The sequence below is a fragment of the Pseudopipra pipra genome, chromosome 18, assembly GCF_036250125.1.
Source record: "Pseudopipra pipra isolate bDixPip1 chromosome 18, bDixPip1.hap1, whole genome shotgun sequence".
NCBI lineage: Eukaryota > Metazoa > Chordata > Aves > Passeriformes > Pipridae > Pseudopipra > Pseudopipra pipra.
Window position 1 is genome coordinate 13,637,143 of NC_087566.1, and position 22,571 is coordinate 13,659,713.

Genomic DNA, 22,571 nt, shown 5'->3' on the forward strand with positions numbered 1-22,571 from the left:
AAGATGGCTCTTATGCTGAGGGGAACTCATGCTTTCTGGGGCCGAAGCTTTTCTAATCTTTCTGATTATTAGGAGTAACAGGTGACATTAAAAGAAAAAACAGAACAGCAGAACCAGGGGATTTTAAGCTAAGTAATAAAGAGGGAAGAGCAATGAAGGGGAAGCCTTTATAATAAGGTGTCTAATGCTGTGGGCGTTTCCTGAAATAGTGTTTTTAAAAAGCCTTACTACGGGAAAGATTTAATGTGAGTTAACCAAAGGTAAGCAAATGTATTTGGGGAACATCCTTCCCTGACTTGTAGGGAATGAGTGGACTGCATAGGTCTTGCTTAGTTTTATAATTTTAGTACTGTCAGAAATGCAGGACAGGTGAGATTAAATGACAGCAATATTTTTTTTCTTGCTGTATAATTTCTTGTCATATATGTGTGGGGAAACTACAGCATTTGCAAACTGAGCAGTGGAAGTCCACAAGCTTTATCAGTGCTTACACAAGTCTGTATTTGAAGGGGGTAGTTTGAGGTGCATGTCAATGGGCTTTCCTTTCTTTCCTTGCTTAAGCATGATGCATGTTGCTGATGGTAGAAGGGGCTTTTACCTTTTGCATCACACTTGCCTGCATTGGCATTTTCTGTTTGACTGTAAAGAAAACCTTTCACTTGCAGGCTCAGTAGAGTCTTCACTGCCATTGGAGAAAGAAGAACAAATCAGACTTCAGGCAAGAAGGCGTCTAGAGGAACAGCTCAAACAATACAGAGTGAAGAGACATCAAGAAAGAGTGAGTACCACACAACAGATCTTCTAGATTCAGTGTTTTGTGGAGAAACTTGAAAACTTTACCCTTTCTGTGCTTTGAATGAAACCATTCAGTAGTTTTCTCAAATGGGAGAAAGCAGGTGTTTTTTTTTCTTGTTGACAGGCAAAATTTGGTTCTCTTACCTCATCAGTAACATACCATTTTGTGCTACTTAAATAGGGGGGACAAAACCAAACACAAAACTTAAGTGACCTAAATGTTCCATTTTGCTTGTATTTTTCAGTTAGCTTTTGGACTGTACCTTGAACATTTTCAACATGATATACAGAACCTTGATAGGGTTGATTGCTGGTGTAATTTACCTTGTTTACAAAAGGACCTGTATATCTAATATCAGTGTAGAAGTGTAAGAGCTTTACATCTTAAGTGAGAGCAAAATAAGGCTTTGATGCTACTTCATAGTTAACATTCTGGAATTTATTGTTGACTCTTTGCTTCTTTTAGTCAAGTCAGTCCACATCCAAAAACCGGCCCTCCAGCACCCTGGATCCTGAGCTGATGTTAAACCCAGAGATCCTGCCGAGAGCTAGCACTGTAGCAATGACAAAAGAATACTCCTTTTTGCGGACCAGTGTCCCCAGGGGGCCAAAACTGGGTAGCTTGGGACTTCCAGCGTCCTCAAAAGAGAGGAAAAGTTCAAAATCGAAGTCCAGTAAGATCCGGTCCTTGGCTGACTACAGAACTGAAGATTCAGACACCAGAAACACTGCTGGGAATTTTACTGATTTATCTGGTGGGACTCTGAAGCAAAGCAGAAGTGGTCCAACATCAATTGTTTCTGAGATTAGTCTGCCCTCTGACGTGGATGATCGAATAGAGAGTTCCTCCCTGGCAGGAGACAGCATTTCAGAGATTGATGGGAGTGAAGTGGCAATGAGGCTGGATGGAAATGAGAGTGACAGCTCTACCTACAGCAGCGTGTCAGGGAAAGGGCTGTACAGCAGTTTACAGAGCTCAGAAAGCAAACAGGATACTCCATATACAATAAATGGCCAGAAGATACACCCTGAAGCCATGGGGCAGTTCCCTTCCATCAGGGAGGTGCTGCAGGCTGCGGCAGTGGAGCATCAAGCCCAAGAGCAAGAAGTTAACGGGGAAGTACGGAGCAGGAGAGACAGTATTTCTAGCAGGTAAGAGTGATCCCAGGGAGGCCTTTGTTAGGCATTACACCAAATACCTGTTCTTCCTTCTTTTGCAGTAGCTCTTGGTATTTTTTGGGCACACTGAAGCAGACAGTTTTGGACAATAATTGTGGAGGTTTTGTGCTCCCAGTATGTCAACTTATCTGCTTAAAATGGGATATGCAGATATAGAATTTAATGAAGTCAACCACTGCACTGCTAAAAAACAAATACACTAGATTCTAGTTGCTGCAAATACACAAGACTAAAGTATAAAACCTTAGCATGAATATAATTTTTTATCTCTTTGTAACTAAGGTTGTTACACTGTGGTCTGTGTATAAAGCCAGAAAAAATGTCCTGCAGTCTAGGTCACACAGATAGTCTTAGTCCCTCTTAATTTCAGTTAAATTTTTCTTCAACCAGATGAGTGTTGTATTCTAACCCTGTCACTGTGTATGTGCTGTCTCCAGTGTTTCTATGGAAAGCTCTGTCACAGGAACTCATGATGAAATGCTGCAGGTTCTGAAGGAGAAGATGAGACTTGAAGGGCAACTGGAGGCACTCTCACTAGAAGCTAATCAGGTAGAAAATGAATTTGAAATTCTGTGTTTAGCAAATCACATTAATAGTTCAAATTAATTTTCAAGAGCCTCCTTCTCATTGCTCGTGGAATTGTGTTTTGTAAAAACATTGTTCAATAAGGCACTTCACAAGGATGCTGTGGGGGGCTGACCCTGGCTGGGTGCCAGGTGTCCACCAGAGCTGCTCTGTCAGTCCCCTCCTCAGCTGGACAGGGGAGAGAAGAAATACAGTGAAAGGCTTCTGATTGAGATGAGGACAGAGAGATCACTCACCAGTTGCCATCACAGGCAAGAGAGACTCGACTTGGGGAAATGAGTTTAATTTATTACTGATCAAATCAGAGTAGGGTAATGAGAAAGAAAAACTAATCTTAAAAACACCTTTCCCCCCACCCCTCTTTTTCCCCAGCCTCAACTTTGCTCCTGAATTCTCTCCCTCCTTCCCCCTCAGCAGTGCAGGGAAACGGGGAATGGGAGTTGCTGTCAGTTCATCACAAGTTGTCTCTGCTGCTCCTTTCTTCTCATGGAAAGGACTCCTTAAACTCTTCCTCTGCTCCAGCGTGGGGTTCCTCCCATGGGAGTCAGTCTTCCATGAACTCCCAGAGCACCTCCTCCTCCTCTGTGCACTGACCTTGGTGTCTGCAGGGCTGTTTCTCTCACATATTTTCACTCTTATCTTTGCTATTGTTCTTCTGCAATTTTTTTTCTCACTTTCTTAAATCCTTTATACCAGAGGCACTACCACTGTCACTGATGGGCTCAGCTTTGGCCAGTGGCAGGTCCATTTTGGAGCCAGCTGGCATTGGCTTTGTTGGCCATGGGGGAAGCTTCTGGCAGCTTCTCACAGAGACCACCCCTGTAGAACTCCACTGCCAAAACCTTGCCATGCAAACCCAATGCAGATGCTGAAGAGGGTAAATATAAAGTTGTAAAGCCTTCAAAGGTTACTTAAAAAAAAAAAAAGTGGTGGGTTTTTTATGTTTTTTTAAAAAGTCAAATTGAAAGAGATGATAAATCCGGAGCAATGCTGGCAATGTCTATGTAACTGTATTTTCTCTTTTTTTTAATTGATGGTATAACACATATTAGAAAGCATTCTTCCTTAAAGTGTAGACATATGTGTATTATTAAAAATCCTGATGTGATTACTGTCATACAATGCTGTATGTCTTGTCTGTACTTTCCTCTGTATTTTGACTTTTCAGGTATTTGAAATATCTGATAGGTGAGATGTCAATTTAAAAAGAACTTCTTACAAGCAAGTGGTCTTTGCCTTAGCATCCTTTTTAGTCAGCCATTAGTGTATTTTCTCTTATGACTTCTCTGTTTTGATTTTCTGGACACATTCAGGCTCTCAAAGAGAAGACTGAGCTCCAAGCCCAACTTGCAGCTTTGAACATGAAGCTTCAGGCGCAGATGGAGCACAGCCAAAGCAGCCAGCAGAAGCAGGAATCTCTCAGCTCAGAAGTGGCCACATTAAAGCAGTCTTGCTGGGATCTGGAACGAGCAATGGCTGACCTGCAAAATGCCTTGGAAGCAAAGAATGCCAGTTTGGCTTCTTCAAATAATGATTTGCAGTTGGCAGAGGAGCAGTACCAAAGACTCCTGCAGAAGGTTGAAGATATGCAAAAAAATGTTCTCACCAGAGACAGTACAGGTGGGATGATGTAAATGTCAATCTTTAAAATCTGTTGTTCCATAAATCATTTTCTTTCAACATAATTCTGAAGTCCAGGAAGAGGAAGAAATTTTAAGTCATGTTTAATTGATGTCATACTACTAAAATGGTATGAATTTTAAGATGATTGTTTTTTTATTTTGTGTCACAGATGTGCCACAGTTTGCAAACTGCCACTGCCAGCTTGGAGGCATAAATATTTAGTCCAGTCACTATTTGACAGTGCCCTAATTGTTTTCTTAGAAAATTGTACAAATAGTGATTTGTAAGGATGACTCTACAGGACATCTACTTCCTGATGTTTAATTAGTTCATATTTTCTGCTTCTAAGGAACAATGAATGCTTACAGAAGTGATTCATTTAGTTTAATTTTATTTCTGCTTATGACCTGATACTTCAGATTCTAACACTTTTGCAGGAAAAGCCAGTCTTCATGTAATTAGTTAGATATGCTTTTGTTCAAAAAGGGAAAAAAAAAAAAAGCTGTGAACACGGCAATAATCCTTGGAAATTTGTGCAGGAAAACAGAGCAGTGGATGCTCTAGTCCAAGTCTTCTCTTTTTGTTTCTCCAGTTCATGATCTGCGACAGCAGTTGGCTTCCTTACAGAACCAGCTTCAGAAGGTGCAGCTGGAACGGACCACACTGACCAACAAGCTGAAGGCATCTGAGACAGAAATCACGTCCCTCCAAAATGTGCGGCACTGGTACCAGCAGCAGCTCGTTCTGGCACAGGAGGCCCGGGTCAGGCTGCAGAGTGAGATGGCCAATATACAGGTATTATGATTCACTTGCACCTGGAGAACTGGGAATCTGTTCTTTTCTGTGTTTTTTTCCAGAGGACAACCCGGTGGCCTTCTGCAATGGACTGACTGCACCAGGGCAAGGGGAGGGCTATGGGTGTCATCTAACTAGACTTCTGTAAAGCCTTTGACATGGTCCCCCACAGCATCCTTCTCTCTGCATTGGAGAGAGAAGGATTCAGTATTGGTGGATAAGGAGTTGGCTGGACAGTCACATCCAGAGGGTGGTGATCAACAGCTCAGTGTCCCGATGGACATTGGTGCCCCTCAGGGGTCTGCAGTGGGACCAGGGAGGGGATCAAGTGCACCCTCCAAGTTTGCAGGTGACCCCAAGCTGAGTGGTGCTGCTGACACACCTGAAGGACAAGATGCCGTCCAGGGGGACCTGGACGAGCTCGAGAAGTGGGCCCATGGGAACCTCCTGAGGTTCGAGGAAGCCAAGGGCAAGGTGCTGCACCTGGCTTGGGGCAACCCTGGGGTCAGCACAGGCTGGGGGATCAACCTGGGTGTTCTTCAGGTGGCAAGAGAAGGGGCCAGGTCATGTTTTGTTCTTCATCCTGAGATGTTAGCTCACATTAATGATGAGGCATAGATTTAACCAGAGCACTTACCTTTGTGGATGAGAAGTGCCTGAAATAAGGCACACGTGGATTCAGTGTGATTTTTTTTTTTTTTTTTTTCCGAAACTCTTAAATTCGTTGGCCAAATTTTGACTGTTGGTGTTAATCTGTGCCTTTTTTTTTTCCTTCCTTTAGGCTGGTCAAATGACTCAGGCAGGTATGTTGGAACATCTCAAACTAGAGAATGTGGCACTGTCTCAGCAGCTGACTGAAACCCAGCACAGATCCATTAAAGAGAAGGAACGCATTGCAGCACAGCTGCAAAATATTGAGGTATGGTTGTGGATGGTTCTCCTGAGTTATGTTCTGTCTAGGCTGTGTATTTATGTTTTGCAAACTCGAGGCTATTCCAACAAAGTAACATAGAATTCTTATGAACAGGTTCAGATGCTGCATTATAAAACCAGAAGATATTTTAGAACAAATAAATTTGCATGGCATTATGAATAATAAGAGGGAGCAAGGCCATATATTACCCATTCAGTGGTGATACTTGCATTTTCAGATGTAAATGTTGTCATTTGCCCATTCATGAACTTTTTCAAGAGAAAGCTTAACTGGAAGTTAATCTAAATCAGTAATGTGCTTTTTAAGTGTGTGAAATTGCTCAGTAATCAGGTTTGTCCTTCTTGCCCTCCAGTAAGAAAAGTTGGGTAAAATCACTTTCAGAGCTCTTAGAACCTTAAATTCCACTGATTTTCAGTGACATTCCTGCTCCTGAGTCTCAAAGGGCAGTAAAGCAGCAGGTTAGTGGGAGCACCCCATGGCCAGCGTTCCTGATACATTGTGTAAATGACAGGAGTTTGTGTCCTCAGTTGCTACACTGAGTAGCTGTAGCATCCCAGGAATCCCTTCTGCTTTAGAATTTTTCCAAACAGCTTAATTTTAATAAAGATTCCTTTTCTTTGTCTTGTTTCATCAATTGAGAAAGGACATGGTGTTATTTAATAGGAATTCAGATTGTCACAAATATGCAAGACATTCACTGTTATTGTGAGGTGTCTTAAGAATATGAATGGGTGACTTCAGTAAGAGGATACAGGTGTGTAAGGCAGACATCAGAATTATCTGTGCTTGTGTCTTTCCTCTACAAATTTTCTTGATAATTTATTTTTTTCTTTTCCTATTTTTTTTTCTTTTTCCCACTCTTCCCCCTCCATTGAAACTGTAGAAGTTGATTCCTTGCTTTTTCTGTGCAGGCTGACATGTTAGATCAAGAAGCTGCCTTCATGCAGATCCAGGAGGCTAAAACCATGGTGGAAGAAGACTTGCAGAGAAAACTAGAGGAGTTTGAGGATGAGAAAGAACAGCTTCAGAAAATGGCTGATTCTGCAGCAACATTGGAACAAGAACTGGGACAGGTAGACTGTTGTTAATCTTCCCAAGGGTTTCAAGGGAAATACTTGTTTGGCTGAAAAAGCAATAGTAAATAGATGCTGAGCTCTAAACTTCTTTTTAAAACCTGAAAGATCGCTGCAAAACTGAAGTCCACATCAAAGTCACTCCATTTCAGGTGAAAAGTCTTTTTTTTTTTTTTTTTCAACCATCTCAGTAACAGTACCTTTTTTTAAATTTCAGAACTACTGTCTTGCAGGTGCTGGGGTTTTTTAGTGAATTCAGTGTGTGATTATTGTAAGTATGGACAAGAACTATAGATCCATGTTCAAAGTTGTTAGGCAGTCAGGATATCATTATATACATTTACATTTAGAGCATGATAAATCTGCACTTCACTACAGAGTCCTGCTTCAACCCTGTAATGTAGACAGCATGTCAAGCGTGGAATGAGATGAACGACATGACAGCTCAGTACAACATTCCATGTAATGATCATTAATAATGCTGAATTTACCTGAATATCTACTGTGGACACGTCTTGCAACTAAAAATTTTGAATACAGTGAATATTTTGAAGATAACATGCTGCACAAGGCAATCAATGCAATTAATAGAGAAAATAGAAGTGCCCTAAGAAAGTTAAAAAATATTTTCACCTCCTGCTATTTTCTCCTAGAAGCTAAAATATTGATTAAAATACTTGACTTTGATTGGAGCGCATTTGCAAAGATAACCTTGGCTTTGTATTAATTTAAAATACTTCTTCTCAGGTCAAGTTGACTTTGCATCAGCGGGATCTGCAGCTTGAATCTTTACAGCAAGAGCACCTGGAACTGATGAAGCAACTGACCCTCGCCCAAGAGACACTGCACACCAAAGAGCAGTCCCTGGATGACCTGCAAACACAGTATGACGAACTGAAGGCCAGATTAGAGGAGTTCCAAAGTGATGCTACTTCTAAAGATGACACCATCCAGTATTTGCAGAACGAGAAGATTGTCTTGGAAGTAGCTCTGCAGGCAGCAAAGGCCAGTAAAGAGCAGCTGGACGAAGGAGCCGCGCGCCTTGGAGAAGACACAGAAGCCACGTCGCAGATCCTGGAACAACTGAAGCAAGAAATGGCAGTCAAGACAAGCCAGGTAGTGCATCCCTAAAGGTACCTTATTTAAAGTAGCTGTTGCAGGGAAGGACTGCCACAGACGCATGGTAGAGCCAGTTACATGAGAGGAGATTGGTACGTGTGAGTTTGTGTCCCTGTGTACTTGTGGGATTCAGCTAAGGGGGATATTTTAATCAGTTCCATCATTTTCTTTGTTTGTAGAGTGACACTTTGCATCCTGTTACATCACTGGTGACCTTAGGGTTTAATATCCTGTGGTACCTGTATGTGCTTGTGCATTTGTGTAGCACGGGATGGGAAGCTGAGGTTAATTAGTCTTGTTTTGTCTGTTTTCAAGAACCACCATCTTTCTGAAATCTATCAGTTTTAAAACACAAAAATTTTGAGTACAGGTGACAGTTCAGGAAGTAATTTTTTATTGTTCTCTTCTTCTGTGGCACTGTAAGCCAAACATCCTTCCTATGCAGTAATTTGGTCACATTTAGTTATGCCTTTTCACCAGGGCTTGTTTTCTCAAAGCCAACCAAGGCTTTTTTCTAGTCATTGAACAAGGACAAGCCTAAAGCATATCTGTATTTTTTTTTCTATCTGCTTTAAATTATGGGGAGTCTTCTGTTCACACTCTAGTTTTGTAGTTGTGTATGCTCTGTGTCTTTTAGAGCATCAAAGTTTCATAGGAAGAGCTTTCTTATTGAATACTGGTAGTGATGAGTTCCTGGTAATCTTTAGAGATTTCTTTTGAAGATAATAATGGGACTTGATAGTATTACCAATGGAATTATTGAAAAACAATAACAGTATATTTAACATGGTTTTTTTCCTTCAAAGAACCAGCTGGTTTCTTCATTTGATCATGAATGTGTGAACAGATGCCATCCAGATACATCTGTACACTAATGACATGTACTAAAACTGCAGTGGATAAGGGGACTTTGTGCATCCCTGAGGGTTAACAAGGCTCACTACCTGTGTGAATGTATTTCTGTATAAAATGTTGTGTTATCAACCACTGAGACACTTAGTCAGAAACAGGATCCTTGTTAGATTGGGCAGTTGGTACAAGGCACAGATGCTGTCACTGAAGAAGTCACGTAGAATATGACGTTTGGCATGTAAAGCAATGTTTGCTTTTTTTCCCCTTTGGCAGGTGGAAAATCTGCAACAAGAAAATGCCAATCTCAAAAAACAGGTTCAAAAAGTGAAGGAACAGTTCCTGCAGCAGAAGGTAAGCAAAAGCAAAGAAATTTCACAGACATAAAACCAAGGAATATACTTCTTTTTACAGTGAAGGCATGTACTTCTGGGGGAGTGTGAGAATATTTGAATCTATTCTTTATCACAGAACTATGTGACATTGAAATAAAGAAACTGTATAATTTACAGTTGAACTTCTATCTGTAACTAAAGTAAAAGCTGATCCACCAACCAGTTCATGTTTTGATAGAACTTCTGGGAGTTTGCCAAATGATCCACCATAGAAAATCTCTCTCTAGTTTGTTGATTAGGTTTGCTTTTGCCAAAGCACTCGTGAAAATCTTCAAGTGTTGTCATTTCTTTGCAGCATTGAAAAGTGGTAGTTGCTTCAGTAATTAGATGGAAATTAAGTGCTTTATTTAAAATTTTATTTTGAATTTGCACAGTTTTGAAACATTCATTTAAAATTTGTATCTCATTAGCGTTGCACATATATGTGTCTTATTTATAGGGTGGCACCATTAATTTACTGCTTGATTGCTTATTAACCTAGTGCCAAAGTTTGGTTTAGCTTGTTAGGTTTAAGTTTGGGAAGGGTGTTTAAACTGTCAGTCACAGTTAAGCCCTCTTCTCATGGCAAAAGTTATTAGTGGTGTGCACGGGATGGTTAATTTTTGACAGTTTAGTTTTTAGAAATGACACCGAATTAGTGCAGTTCCATAAAGAATGTGAAGAAGAGTATCCCAAACTGCCATGAACACTCAGAGGTGGGGGTTTTTCATGAACTCCTAGTACAGAGTGTTATTTGATATCTGAGCCTACACAAAAGTCTTTGAACCAGAGTAAATACGTTACAGCATCCAACGCTGGTTTGTATGACACACCTCCCCCAAACTAAAGGAATATCACTAAATACTTTCCACTAAATTTGTCATAAATTTGTAAGGCTGTAACAGAGGTGACATTGTCCTCTTGTAACTCCTGTGCCCAAGGTCATGGTGGAGGCTTATCGGAGAGACGCCAGTTCCAAGGACCAGCTGATCAGCGAACTGAAAGCTACAAAGAAGCGGCTGGACTCGGAACTGAAGGAGATAAAAAAAGAGATGCTGAAAATGCAAGTTGAAAAACAGTCGCTCGAATCCGAACATTCGAAGCTACAGAAGGAAGTATCTCAGGTTCACCAGCAGATGGTGGAAATAGAGAATCATCTTCAGTCAGTGCAGAGAGAACGAGACGATCTGGAAACACGCCTGCAGGTATGGGAGGTGTAAAGCTTTGCACTGGAGAGTGTTACTTCTGTTAACTTTAGAAATAAGCACAATGATCACCTACAAGATAAGGTTCTTGGTTACATACTTAATATTCTCTAGACATTGGAGCATTTACCTACCAAAATTCTGTAAATACACGACTGCTTGACCGCAGGAGTGATAGAGGTGTGATGTGGAAGTAGTTTCCTTGGTCCCAAAGTGAACTCCCATCTGAGAGCAAAAACCAGACTAGAACTCTGTTCATACATGTTATGGTGGTGCCCTCATAGGGAAGAGTTAAAAGAAGAAATGAAAGGGAAAGAACATGGAGAACTGTGGAACAATTTATATTTAGAGATTAAAGTGATTTTGAAATTTCATGTTTACTCTTTTATTATCCAACATATAGCAAACACGCTTTTGTTCTTACTCTCATGGGTAATGAGTACTCTCTTTTCCTTCCTCTTAAGTCTTTGCAGTTTGATAAGGAACAAATGGAATCTCTTGCTGAGGCAAATCAGGCATTAAAACAACAAGTAGAACAAATGCAAGAAGAAGCAAAAAAGTAAGTGTTCTTTCAGCACAGACAAATAACTACAGCATTAGTTTTTCATATTCACCTTTCTAGCAATCACTCTTTTCCTATTCCCTAGTCTCTCCTTTGGGAAATTCACATAGTCAGACTCATGGCAAGATGTTGGCTGTACACTACACAGGAGTTGCATCTTCTCTGATTCACTTATGCTTTTAACCAGCAGTCTCTGCTATACAACATACAGATTGGAGCTAATCCTAATTACCATTCACTGAATTTTAGCCTTGACTGGCTAGAATGTTGGCATTAATGAGAATCATTCTTTTTTTTTCCCCACTGGTGATCACAGGGTTTTTATGATATCTGACATATCCATCAAGAATCATAGATTAGATTGGATTCTTACTCTAAATTCAGTGTTATTTTTAGAGATAGTAATATATTTCTTCATGTTGGTGTTTTAATAACTCTGACAAAGACCTCTTAATTACCCATACGTATTTTCTTAGAATGCTATCAAGAGTTTCCAGGTACTGTCTTACCAACCTGATGGCTTTCTCTGATGAGGGGGGTGACTCTGGGACAAAGGGAGAGAAGCGACCGTTGGTTTTTGTTGGGCCGTGTGCAAAAAAAATTATCTTTTAGTGCTGTTTTTCAAGCAGCTTCTGTTTTCACCTGGTGGTTTCTTTCCTTTCACTGCAGGGCCATTGCTGAGCAGAAGCAGAAGATGAAGCGCCTGGGGTCAGACCTGACGAGCGCTCAGAAGGAGATGAAAGCCAAGCACAAAGCCTACGAGAACGCCGTCGGCATCCTGAGCCGGCGGCTCCAGGAGTCCCTCACTGCCAAGGAATCTGCTGAGGCAGAGCTGAGCAAGCTCAGGGCACAGATCACTGATGGTGGACACGACCAGATTGCTCAGGTGTGCAGGTGTCCCGTGACACTGTGCAGAGACAGAGCTATCTTGTTATTGAATATAAGTCTTGAAATACTGTTTTACCCTGAAGTGATGAAAACATTTGGAATATAAGGCTAGATCATAACATGGTGTCAGTGTTCTGAGCACTGAGAATTTAACTACATTGGAGAGAGGTGATTTGGCAGGCTTTGGTTTGGTTGGTGGGGGGATTTTTATATTTTATTTGTATCTTTCAGATTGCCAATTGTAATCTGACCTCAAGAGGATCATTAGCCTTTGTGCTAGATTTCCTGATTAATTTTTATTGTTGATTTGGTTTTAGGTTTTGGGTTTTTTGGTGGGGTTTTTTCTTTGAGTTTTTTTAAAGGATTAGTATCTGAAGATCTTCCAAAATTCTAAGTCTTACTGCTTTTTTTCTCATTTAACTCATTGAGTTAAAAGTTTTTCAAGGTAACCATAACTTATTCATATATGTTATGGCTGTGATAAGAAAATTAATTTGCTGGGGGAAGCTCCAATTCCTTGGACCAGTGGAGCAAGATATCAAATACACTAACAGCAGTAGCTGGATGCAGGGGTGGAAAGCTCTGAGCAAGACCTTTAAATGAAACACTAGCACCTCATTTCGTATTTGCTAGGGAAGTGGGCTTTTAACCAAAGCAAAAATCCTGTAGATGGGTGAGGCACTAACCACACATGTGATCCCTTTGTCTTTAGGAAAAGATTCAAGCTCTGAAGGCAGAATTGCGAGCTGTGAGCAGCAGTAAGTTGATGCTGGAAAAGGAGTTGCAAGAAGTGATTTCACTCACCAGCCAGGAGCTTGAAGAGTACAGAGAGAAAGTGCTGGAACTTGAGGATGAGGTGATTGCTTGAATTTGCTTGGTAGATGAGTATAAAGTGCCCGGGAGACAGGGAGAAATTTTAGTACTGTGATTTTATTCCAACAGTGCAGGAAATCAGAATCTTAGATAGGAAACATCATGTCAGGCATACTTGCAGATTTTGCTGCCTTGTGCTGGCTCTTTGTGGTTTCATGAGTCATTGTCGTATAGGGAAAAAGGATGAGAGAAAAAAATAGTTCCTGTATTAGATACCAGCTGTGTCTGGTCATGAGACAGTGAGGATGCATGAATCATTACCTTTTGGAACTATCTGGAGTCATGGATCCCCAGTGATTTTGAGGGCAGGGTGGTGGTGTTCAATTGTTGAGTTTACACAAAAAAATTATATATATCGACTACTCTTGATCTGCACCTAAACAGTACTCCTGGACTCTGCTTTCTAGCAAGCATTTTAGTCTTCCAACACAAAAAAAATAGCAAAGTGAACTTATATTTAATGTTCATTAAAAAAATTTAAAAAGAAAAGAGAAAAGAAATCCCATTCTGGGAAAGCAAGACATTTAATGAGTTTAACTCACAGCTTTCTTTATGTAGTAGACTGGAGTGATTTGGTTATGTTTGTTTGGTTTGTGTTTTTCTTTGACTGTAGCTTCAGGAATCTAGAGGCTTCAGGAAGAAGATAAAACGTTTAGAAGAAATTAATAAGAAGTTGGCCCTTGAACTGGAGCATGAACGTGGCAAACTTACAGGTCTCAGTCAGTCCAACGCTGCTCTGCGGGAGCACAATAATATCCTCGAAACAGCTTTGGCAAAGAGAGAGGCAGACTTGGTGCAGCTGAATCTGCAGGTATTTGACTTTCTGACCTAACAGCTTAAGAAAAGTGCAATGTTGATGCACTTTCTCCAGCTCTGGGTCCCCCGTGTGTTGTGTAACAGCAGCAATATAGAGGGGCTAAACCAGAGATCAGAGATGGGACTTTGTTTCCTTTGAAAAAAAAATTATCAGAATGGCACTACAATATTTGCAGTAGTGAAAGTGTGGCTCACTTTAGTTAGTTGGAACATACAGACTGTGTTACATACAGATTCATTGAGATGGACAATTTTTATGCCAATAGTAGTGTATTCATAGGGTATAAGCAAATGGGAACGTAGGCAACGAGCTGCCATTTAACCACAGCAGCTTTAAGGTTAAAGGGTACCATGTGGAAAGAGTGATCAGTGAACAGCAGAGAGACAGAAAGTTGGTTTTGCAATCCCTGCATTGGCTTGTGTTTGCATTGCCTCTTCTTCCAGTGAGCCCACACAAAATGTGCATTGATTTTTGTGATGATGTGCTACAGGTTCAGGCAGTTCTAAAGCGGAAAGAGGAAGAGGATCAGCAAATGCAACAACTTATTCAAGCTTTACAGGCTTCCTTAGAGAAAGAAAAGTTAAAAGTTAAAGACCTTCAGAAGCAGGTAATGGCTTATCTTTTGATTTATTTGCTTAGAAGGTGACTTAAATGTATTTTAAAAGCATCTTACAAAATCTATGCTTTATAACAGACTGCTGCTTGCAGGGTCTTTGTCATGATGGATAGTGGCTGAAAGGTCAGGGATGTCTTCTCTGTTGTGCCCTGTGTTAGTCATACTCATTGACTATCCAGAAAGTTCCATTATGACTTGCAATGCATGAGACCTCTTGAAGTGATGATACACCATCCAAAAATTCACAATGAAGCAGCAGTCTGGCAAACAGGCTTCTTCCGTTATAATTACAGATCGTCATTAATCGCCATTAGCATTAATAAAGACACCAGCACTTAAGTTTTTCAGACAGAAAATGTCAACAGCTGCACAGTTTCCTTCTTGATTGGTTTCGTACTGCTTTAGTCTAGCTCACCTACAGTGATAAACCAAAATAAAACTGCTTCTTTGTTTTTTTTCCCTGCAGGAGGCAGCGGCCAAGGCGGACGCGGCGCACAACCGGCGGCACCACAGGGCAGCCATGCTGGAGCTCAGCGAGGTGCAGAAGGAGCTCCACGCCAAGGACCTGCTCGTCCAGGCCCTGCAGGCTGAAGTGGACAAACTGCAGTAAGTAAAATTCTTGGACAAGGTTCTTAGAGAACAGTAATTAAATCCTCTGGAAAAAGCCACACCTTAGTGAATTTTCAGCTTTGCCCCTGTGGAGTGGGTTATGTTGAATGTTCAGAGCCTGACTGTGAGGTGCTTTTTGAACTGCATTTTTCTCCCTTTATCAGTCAGTCCACTGAATGATGAAGTGAACTGTATTTAGGCTTCACCATCTGCTTTTTTTCTACTTTCAACACAGACTTGTACTGTTTCATGTTACCAGTAAGGATTAGCATTTCATATATATTCTATTATTATCTTTCACATCCCTGACAAACTACATAGAGGATTAATTTGATTGTTGACTATATTCCACAATATATTAAAATTCAATTTGTTTGCCTAGATAGAAGATGTTTTCTTAAATTGTAAGAAGTTGTCAGACCTACATGAGAATGGATATAAGGTTAACCCTATTCCTCCTAAAACCAAGCAAAATTGCTGACAGGTTTTTGTTTTGATTTTTTTACTGCATAATCTGTTGTTTGTAACTGGACTATTACCAGTGGTCGAGGAATCTTAAAAATTTTTTTTCAATATTTAATTATCTGTTTCATAAAGTCTTGTGATTTAACTCTTGCTGTGAATGTTGGCAAAGTCTTTAGTCAAAGCTATAACTAACCAGTTCCATGCACTGTCATGGCACTTACAAGGCTAACCCAGTGAAGTACTTGTTTTAAAGGACAGGTTGAGTAACTGCTGTGTCTGTTGATGCTGCTGTGCAGGGCAGAGGATGAAAAACATTCCCAGGAGGTATCACAGTTCCAGCAAGAGCTGGCAGAAGCCAGGGCTCAGCTCCAACTTCTGCAGAAGAACCTGGATGACAAGCTTAGTGAACAGCCTCTAGTAAGCCAAGAGGTAAAAAGTGAACACTGATTGTGTTCACCCCTATTTATATTGCACTGTATGACTTTAATTCAGCATTTTTAATGAAGTTTTGATAGGTTTTCCTAGAACCAGGAATGGTTCATGAGACATAAAAATATATTTTAGATTTTGTGGTTGATTGCACCTGTAGATAATTCTAAAGATACTTTCTTTTTTATCTGCCCTGGTAGGTGGAAGATCTCAAGTGGGAAGTAGAACAGAAAGAAAGAGAAATTGAAACACTTAAGCAGCAGTTGGACATGACTGAACAGCGCAGCCACAAGGAGTTAGAAGGGATGCAAGTTGTCTTGCAGGTACTTAATGTGCAGCCAGTGGAGATTCTGATGGAATTATGGTTTTCCCCTGAAAACTGGAAAAAAAAATAAATTATAAAACCAATAATTGGCTGGAATTTTTATACTGTTTCTCTATCTTAACATTGATTTTCCTCCCACTTAGAATATCAAGACTGAGTTGGAGATGGTGAGGGAAGACCTGTCAGTGACTCAGAAGGATAAGTTTATGCTGCAAGCCAAAGTGACTGAACTGAAGAACAGCATGAAGTCACTGCTGCAGCAGAACCAGCAACTGAAGCAGGACCTGAAGCATGGCAAGATGAAGAAGGTATTTAAATAGGAAGAACACACAGGAAAATACTCTGTTAATGCTCCTAAATTACCTACCATGAATGTGCCTGTGGTTCCTGCTCTGTAATGCAGATATGTACCAGTAGTGTGATGTTGAGACTCTTTCTAGGTAGTAAAAATTACATTGATGAAATAACTTAATTGTATTTCTGACTTTTTTCCCTTTAACCAGAGGAAGGAACTCAAAGGAGAGAATAACTCTTCCAATCCTGTGACTCCAGTCAAGATTCCTGATTGTCCAGTGCCTGCTGCCTTGCTGGAAGAACTGCTGAAACCATCGACAGCTGTGAGCAAGGAGCCTTTGAAAAACCTGAACAGCTGTCTCCAGCAATTAAAGTAGGACCTTAGTTAGTTATTTATTTGTGTTATTTTCAACCATAACCTTAAAAATGCTTCCAGGAAACCAGCTGCCAGCCTAAGGGAAAAAAGGATTTGGAAAATGAATTATTTTATTAGGACTATATTTAGGACAGTAGGATGTTCTGTCATTGTAAGTGCTTGCTCATATGGCCATTACCATGGCAAAAAAAGACTTTGCAATAAACTAGACAAAAAGTCCATCCTAAATTGTACACAGCAGAACAAACCAGAAACAACTATTTCTAGTTTTTGCTGGTGGAAAAGCTGGTGTTTCTCTGTTGCCAGCATCAGAAAGGCTGCTTGCAGTGGGAGCCCAGGCAGTGGGTGTGGTAATAAGTCTCTACTGTCTGTGCAAAAATATGTGAGGCAAGGTACAGGAAAGCTGCAACTTCAGGGAGATGGGGAGTTGAGGTTATTAGGAGAACTGAGCCACTCTTACCACCTCAGTTGATGTCTGAGGGACCCACAAGCATCGAGTCCAGCTCCTGGCCCTGCACAGGGCAACCCCAAGAATCACACCAGGTGCCTGAGAGCATTTTCCATGCTGCTTTCCTGCCCTCTGCCTCCCATGGTGGTGTTGTTCCATACCTGCAGGAGCACCGTGGTTCAGGTTACAGTCACTAAGTGCCTTTCCTGAGGAAACAGTGCTCACCGTCCCTGGCAATGAGTACGTGCAGCAAAGGAGCTGCTGCATTGCTGGCCCTTACTTTGGAATTAAGCACATTGTATTTGTTTTGCTCTAAATTAAAGGAGACAATTCCTAAGCTTCCTGTGGATTTCTTTCTCTTGTTATCAGCTGTATCTCAGGTAGTCTTGGAGTAGGTATCAGGAATCAGAGAGGTAAACTTTTGATCATGCATGTAGCTTTTAGTTTTCTGCTTGTTAATTTTTGCTTTTTTGTTCTCAATACTTTCAAAGGCAAGAAATGGACAGCCTTCAGCGTCAGATGGAGGAACACACCATCACAGTACATGAATCCATGTCTTCGTGGACTCACATTGAGGGGAAGTTAATGGACCTTGGTTCTACCCGTCCTGCACCTGCATCGGACCAGCAGGAGATTCCTACTGTAGATGAAAAGAAAGAGAATTGTAGTGTTAATGACAAGGAAGGTTTGACACTATAACCTCCTCATCAGCTGTCCTTCTTCCTACTGCTTTAAGTATATAAAAAAATCTTTATAAAAATTATTTATTTCATTTTTTTTAAATGGTGTTCAGAGTTGTGCTTTTGCCTGTAGAAACAAAAGGCACAGATTTGAGAAACTGAGGTAATAGTAAATGCAGAACGTGCTATTCCAAGGGTTTGAAACCTTGCCATAATAATTCTGTCATGCTGGGGACTGCCAAGTGCTGAATCTAGCTCAGTTGCAGGTTTAGTAAGAGATTCACATGAAGGTTTAAAATGAGGTCAAGAGGAGCATCTGGTTCCAGGTCTGTATTTGTTCAATCTAGGTGATTTTATTGAGGAACTACTGTTAATTTTGTAACATCTAGGTTTTTGTGTTTGGTTTTTTCTTTTTTTATCTGGGGGGAGAGGGATGTGTTGTTTTCTCCCATCTTTGGTTGTAGCCAAATTCCAACAAGTTCTCATGTCCAGCCGTTAGCAGTGGTTGAGAACTGGATATGCTGAGCATCCTCTCTCTTCCCTGCTGTAATCTCAAAGTTCAGATTATAGATATCTGTATTTAAAGAGAAAAAACCCCTCATTGTAAGCTATTTCCAGTTATGAAGATGACCTCTGACCTACAGCAAAAGAAACAAGACTGTAAAGACGAGCCATGCAGAGCAGTTGGTGTCTGTGGCAGATTTGCCTGGGATGTTTTCTGAAGTACTGGTTTTTCCCTTACAGTTGCAGGCCAGTAGTGAGCTTTGCTTCACTGCACAAACACTTTGCACCTTTTTAGTTCAAGTTTTGAAGTAGACAGACACCCTTAAAAAAGTATGCGTGTAAAAAAAAAAAAGTATATATATATATATAAGAAAAAGATCATAATTTTCTGACTTTGAATATCTGGTTTAATATGCTTATATACTGTAAGTTAAGGCTGACGTGAGGGTTTTTGTTACTGTCATTGTTTTAATGTTACATTTAAGTTTGCTCTTTTTTGACATACTGTACAAATGTCTTATGGAAATTGGCTCCTAAAGCCAGAGCTTTCAGAAATGTAATTATTTTTACTTTAAAAGACATAATTATAATGCCTATAAAATTATTATTTTTAATAGCTTTATCTTCCCCCACACACACTTGCCCTACTTTTTGCACCCTCTATTACAAGGTGTCCACCATGAATGGAAGTGTTGGTACTGTGGCAGCCCCTCTGCAGAGCACCTTGACCAGGTGATTTTTAAAGCAGCTCATTTCAGATTCCTTCCCCTTTGGTCCCATTCTCCAAGTGGTTTGTAGTGAGTGATAAGCCCACGCTCTCCTCATTCAAGAATCCAGTGGAAGGGTCCTGCCTCACCAAGTGTGCTGAGTTCTAAAGCACAAATCAAAATACATGGGACATCATTTGGAAGATTTAGTAGCCACTCCTGTACTAGAATGTTTTTGTCTTTAAAACATAAAGAAAACAGGTTAGTTATATCCACTATAGTTTGGTGTTTGCAAAAAAAAAAAAAATAATCTTGTAAGTACAAGTGGATTCAGTGGCTGGGGGAAAAAACCCTGTAGTTCATGTATTTTTCCAAAGAGACTCTTTCTGCTTTTGGATGGGTTTGGTTATTGTGGAGGAATGAGAAGGATATTGCAGTTTGTTTAGCAGTAAGACAAAAAATAAGCAAACAAAGAAAAACCCAAACCCACTTATATTTATCTAAAGTCCGATTTCTCATAATTACCAGTTTAAGCTCTAGTCCAGTTGAACACTTTGCACTTAAAGTGTTTATACTGAATGATTTCATGTCCTTCAGCTACTGGATTTTGACTTATATTTTATTGGGATCAAAGTCAAGTGGTGCTGACAGTCAGGGGTTTGGAACTGAATGAAGAAATGCATTTGTGTGGCATTTGGTGCCCATCCTGCAGATCTACCAAACAATTCAAAGAGAAGTCAAAAGCTTTACTGACTAGCTTAGACATGGTAGTGTCTGCATACTGATGCAGTCTACTTTGTAGAGTAAATGGTACTGATTATCTCACTGTTGTCATGTTCTGGAAGTTACCTGTATATTAAACTCAAAGAAGAAAAAAAACGCCTCAGTATTGTTAAAGAAAAAATTTAAACTATTTATTGAATAATATATTCAGGACAAAAAACTACCAAATGTCCAGGATTTAAAATAATACTTGTGCAGCGTTAATGTTGCTGTTCACTTTATTAAATACATTGCCTACAGTTAAGAATCTGTTATGTTTTAATCTGTTAAGTTTGGCAGCAGTTGTATGGATAAAGGTTTTATCTGGTATCAAAGAAGCCAGAATTGTTATAAACTTGCATAGTTGTTCTGAATGTCTGCTCTCCTTTTTGTATCAGTTCTGCACTCTGCTGCATTTCTCACTAGCTCCTGAAGACATCTGAGCTTGTACAGTCCAGTTCCCTTAGATGTGTTTCCCTTGTCAAGAAGATGGAGCTGTTGGGCACAGATTAGATTCCCACAGTGACCCACCTGCTTCTGGAAATACCTGGATGGACACTGGGTATTTTTGTGTTATATTCAGCCTGTGTTTTTTTCTCTAAACAAAAGCACCATGTCATTTACTTTAATGAAGGACAGACAGTGAGACTTGAGGGTGTAAATCTGGTGAGGTACTAAGTCATTAGGAAGTCTTCTAGAAGGAGCAGCAGCATGTGATAATAGCAAGGCCTTTTCTTTGAAGCTCATCAGTTAAGTTTCCTAATTATCCAGAGCAGTAGTTGCTGTTTTATTAAAAAGCCTCACCCTGAGCATGCTTGGTCTGCAAAGCTTCAGGTCTCTCCTGTCTAGGCAATAAAACAAACTAGTTGTAGAAAGGAAAACTGCCTCCCCCCTCTGCCTGTCACAGCACTGCCAAATACATCAGAGGAGAATCTGAAGAATAATATCTTAAAGATTTTTTATTTTCCCTTTTCCAGCACTGCAATAGAATGTATTTCCTGTGTCTGTCTCTTCAGTAGTTGCTACCTACTAAACTAGGTCTTACTGATGAAGGAAAAATGTCACTGCAATGTGAGAATGTTCCCAAGTGCTGAAAGCTGGTAAATGCTGCAGTGTTACTTTTTCAGATGCTGTTGAGTTTTTGAGGACTCTTGAGTAACTGTGCATTCAAAAAAAAAAATCACAACAAAGACCAGCAAACCCTACAGTGGTGAAAAATGTTACTGAGTCTCTGGTGTTGCTGAACACTGCATAATGCTCCATTCTGTTGTCTTCCAGATTTCTTGGAAATATTTGTGCACTGTATTTGGGATCAGCTGAGCCCCTTATCCACTCATATAATGATCCCATACTGTTTATTCAGGCAATATCCTAGCTGAAATCTGTGAGACTTTCACATGTGTAAAGTAATATCAGGGATGAAAGTTCTGGTGTTCATATTTTCATGGATTGTGTATTTCTCCTTAGAGGAGAGAACTGCAGTGGCATGGGTGCTTCAGTGCTAGCTGTGACAACATCAGAGGTGTGCTGGGGACAGACTATTATCAATGTAAGTTTAACTTAAAGATGACAGATTCACTCCTGGTGACGCAGAAGATTGTGATGTACGTTTATTAACCTTGTGGGGAAAGTGGGAATAGTTGCATGGGACTTATTGTGACCAGAGCCTTTAAATAATTTCATGTGAAAGGAATTACAGTCCAAAGGAATTACTAATGCTCATCAGCATCTCTCTGTCTCTTACTTATGTGTAACACTTGAGTCTTGGGCAGCCTCATTTCCAATGCAGATGCACAGATTTCTAAGGAAGGGAAGGATGTTCTGGATATTGTAAATGAAATGGTTCTGTTTCATATATGACATTCAGTAATGTCTGCTTAGCCTGTATTTGTAAAAGATAGAAATTAATCATTTCATGTTCTTGAATGGATAACCCAGGGGCTGGAGGAGTTACACTATGTACATTTAATGTTTATGATCATACAAAGCATGTTGATTATAAAAATTATGTGCATAGGGAATTCCTTTAAAAGTTTTGTGCAATAAACTATTTTTGGTAAAGGGCTCTATGTTGTTTCTCCTTTAAGAGTTACCATCTTCGATTTGGTTTTGGGCAGTAATTTTTATGTTTATTAATTTTTCACTGTTTTCGCTGTTTTTTCACACATCTAAACTTCCTTGTGGTTGCATTTGTATTGCATTTATTTTTTTTCCCAGTCAGCTGAACGCATCAGGGAAAAACGAAATTCCCTGGCCTGAATTTGCCAACTTCTTGAGTGTACAAAATGGAACAATGCAGAAATGTCACCTTGATTCTAGTTTAGCCAACTGCAGTGATGAGGAGAGAAATTATTCTACCTTGCCTGCAATATTTGTGTGAGTTAAAGGGATGTTATTTTGTTCTTTAAGGACAGGCTCTTACCCCAGCACGTGACCGCGCTGCTCGCGGTGCAGGTGCGTGAGGCAGGAATGTTGTGCCTGAGGGGATGGCCGGTTCTTATCCGTGAGGGGACTGCTTCCCTACTGCATTAGAGGCTTCCTTCTTCATGGCTTTCCCTCTCTGCCGGCTTATCCGGGACTACGGCAGCATTTCGAGCTTACTGCTTGGGCTGAGCCCTCCTTTCTAAGGAGGCCTGTCCCAGTGCCTGTGCCGAGCCGCGCGCTGGCCGAGGGACGAGCGGCTGC

General features: G+C 40.4%; 1 protein-coding gene across 2 annotated transcripts in view; it reads left to right on the forward strand.

Annotated features, from left to right (window-relative positions):
• Positions 1-21,947, forward strand: part of GOLGA3 (golgin A3) — a 28,092-nt gene extending 6,145 nt beyond the window's left edge. For both annotated transcript variants that reach the window (XM_064675503.1, XM_064675504.1), the window contains exons 4-24: positions 666-778; positions 1,262-1,947; positions 2,412-2,523; positions 3,873-4,179; positions 4,775-4,977; positions 5,759-5,896; positions 6,823-6,984; positions 7,732-8,100; positions 9,229-9,306; positions 10,268-10,531; positions 10,996-11,090; positions 11,763-11,979; positions 12,694-12,837; positions 13,468-13,665; positions 14,162-14,278; positions 14,754-14,893; positions 15,658-15,790; positions 15,991-16,113; positions 16,259-16,423; positions 16,619-16,782; positions 17,725-21,947. In XM_064675503.1, the coding sequence (XP_064531573.1) occupies positions 666-778; positions 1,262-1,947; positions 2,412-2,523; positions 3,873-4,179; positions 4,775-4,977; positions 5,759-5,896; positions 6,823-6,984; positions 7,732-8,100; positions 9,229-9,306; positions 10,268-10,531; positions 10,996-11,090; positions 11,763-11,979; positions 12,694-12,837; positions 13,468-13,665; positions 14,162-14,278; positions 14,754-14,893; positions 15,658-15,790; positions 15,991-16,113; positions 16,259-16,423; positions 16,619-16,782; positions 17,725-17,932 (4,136 nt within the window). In that variant the 3' untranslated portion in view covers positions 17,933-21,947. The remainder of the gene's footprint in view (positions 1-665; positions 779-1,261; positions 1,948-2,411; positions 2,524-3,872; positions 4,180-4,774; positions 4,978-5,758; positions 5,897-6,822; positions 6,985-7,731; positions 8,101-9,228; positions 9,307-10,267; positions 10,532-10,995; positions 11,091-11,762; positions 11,980-12,693; positions 12,838-13,467; positions 13,666-14,161; positions 14,279-14,753; positions 14,894-15,657; positions 15,791-15,990; positions 16,114-16,258; positions 16,424-16,618; positions 16,783-17,724) is intronic.
• The last annotated feature ends 624 nt before the right edge of the window (positions 21,948-22,571 follow it).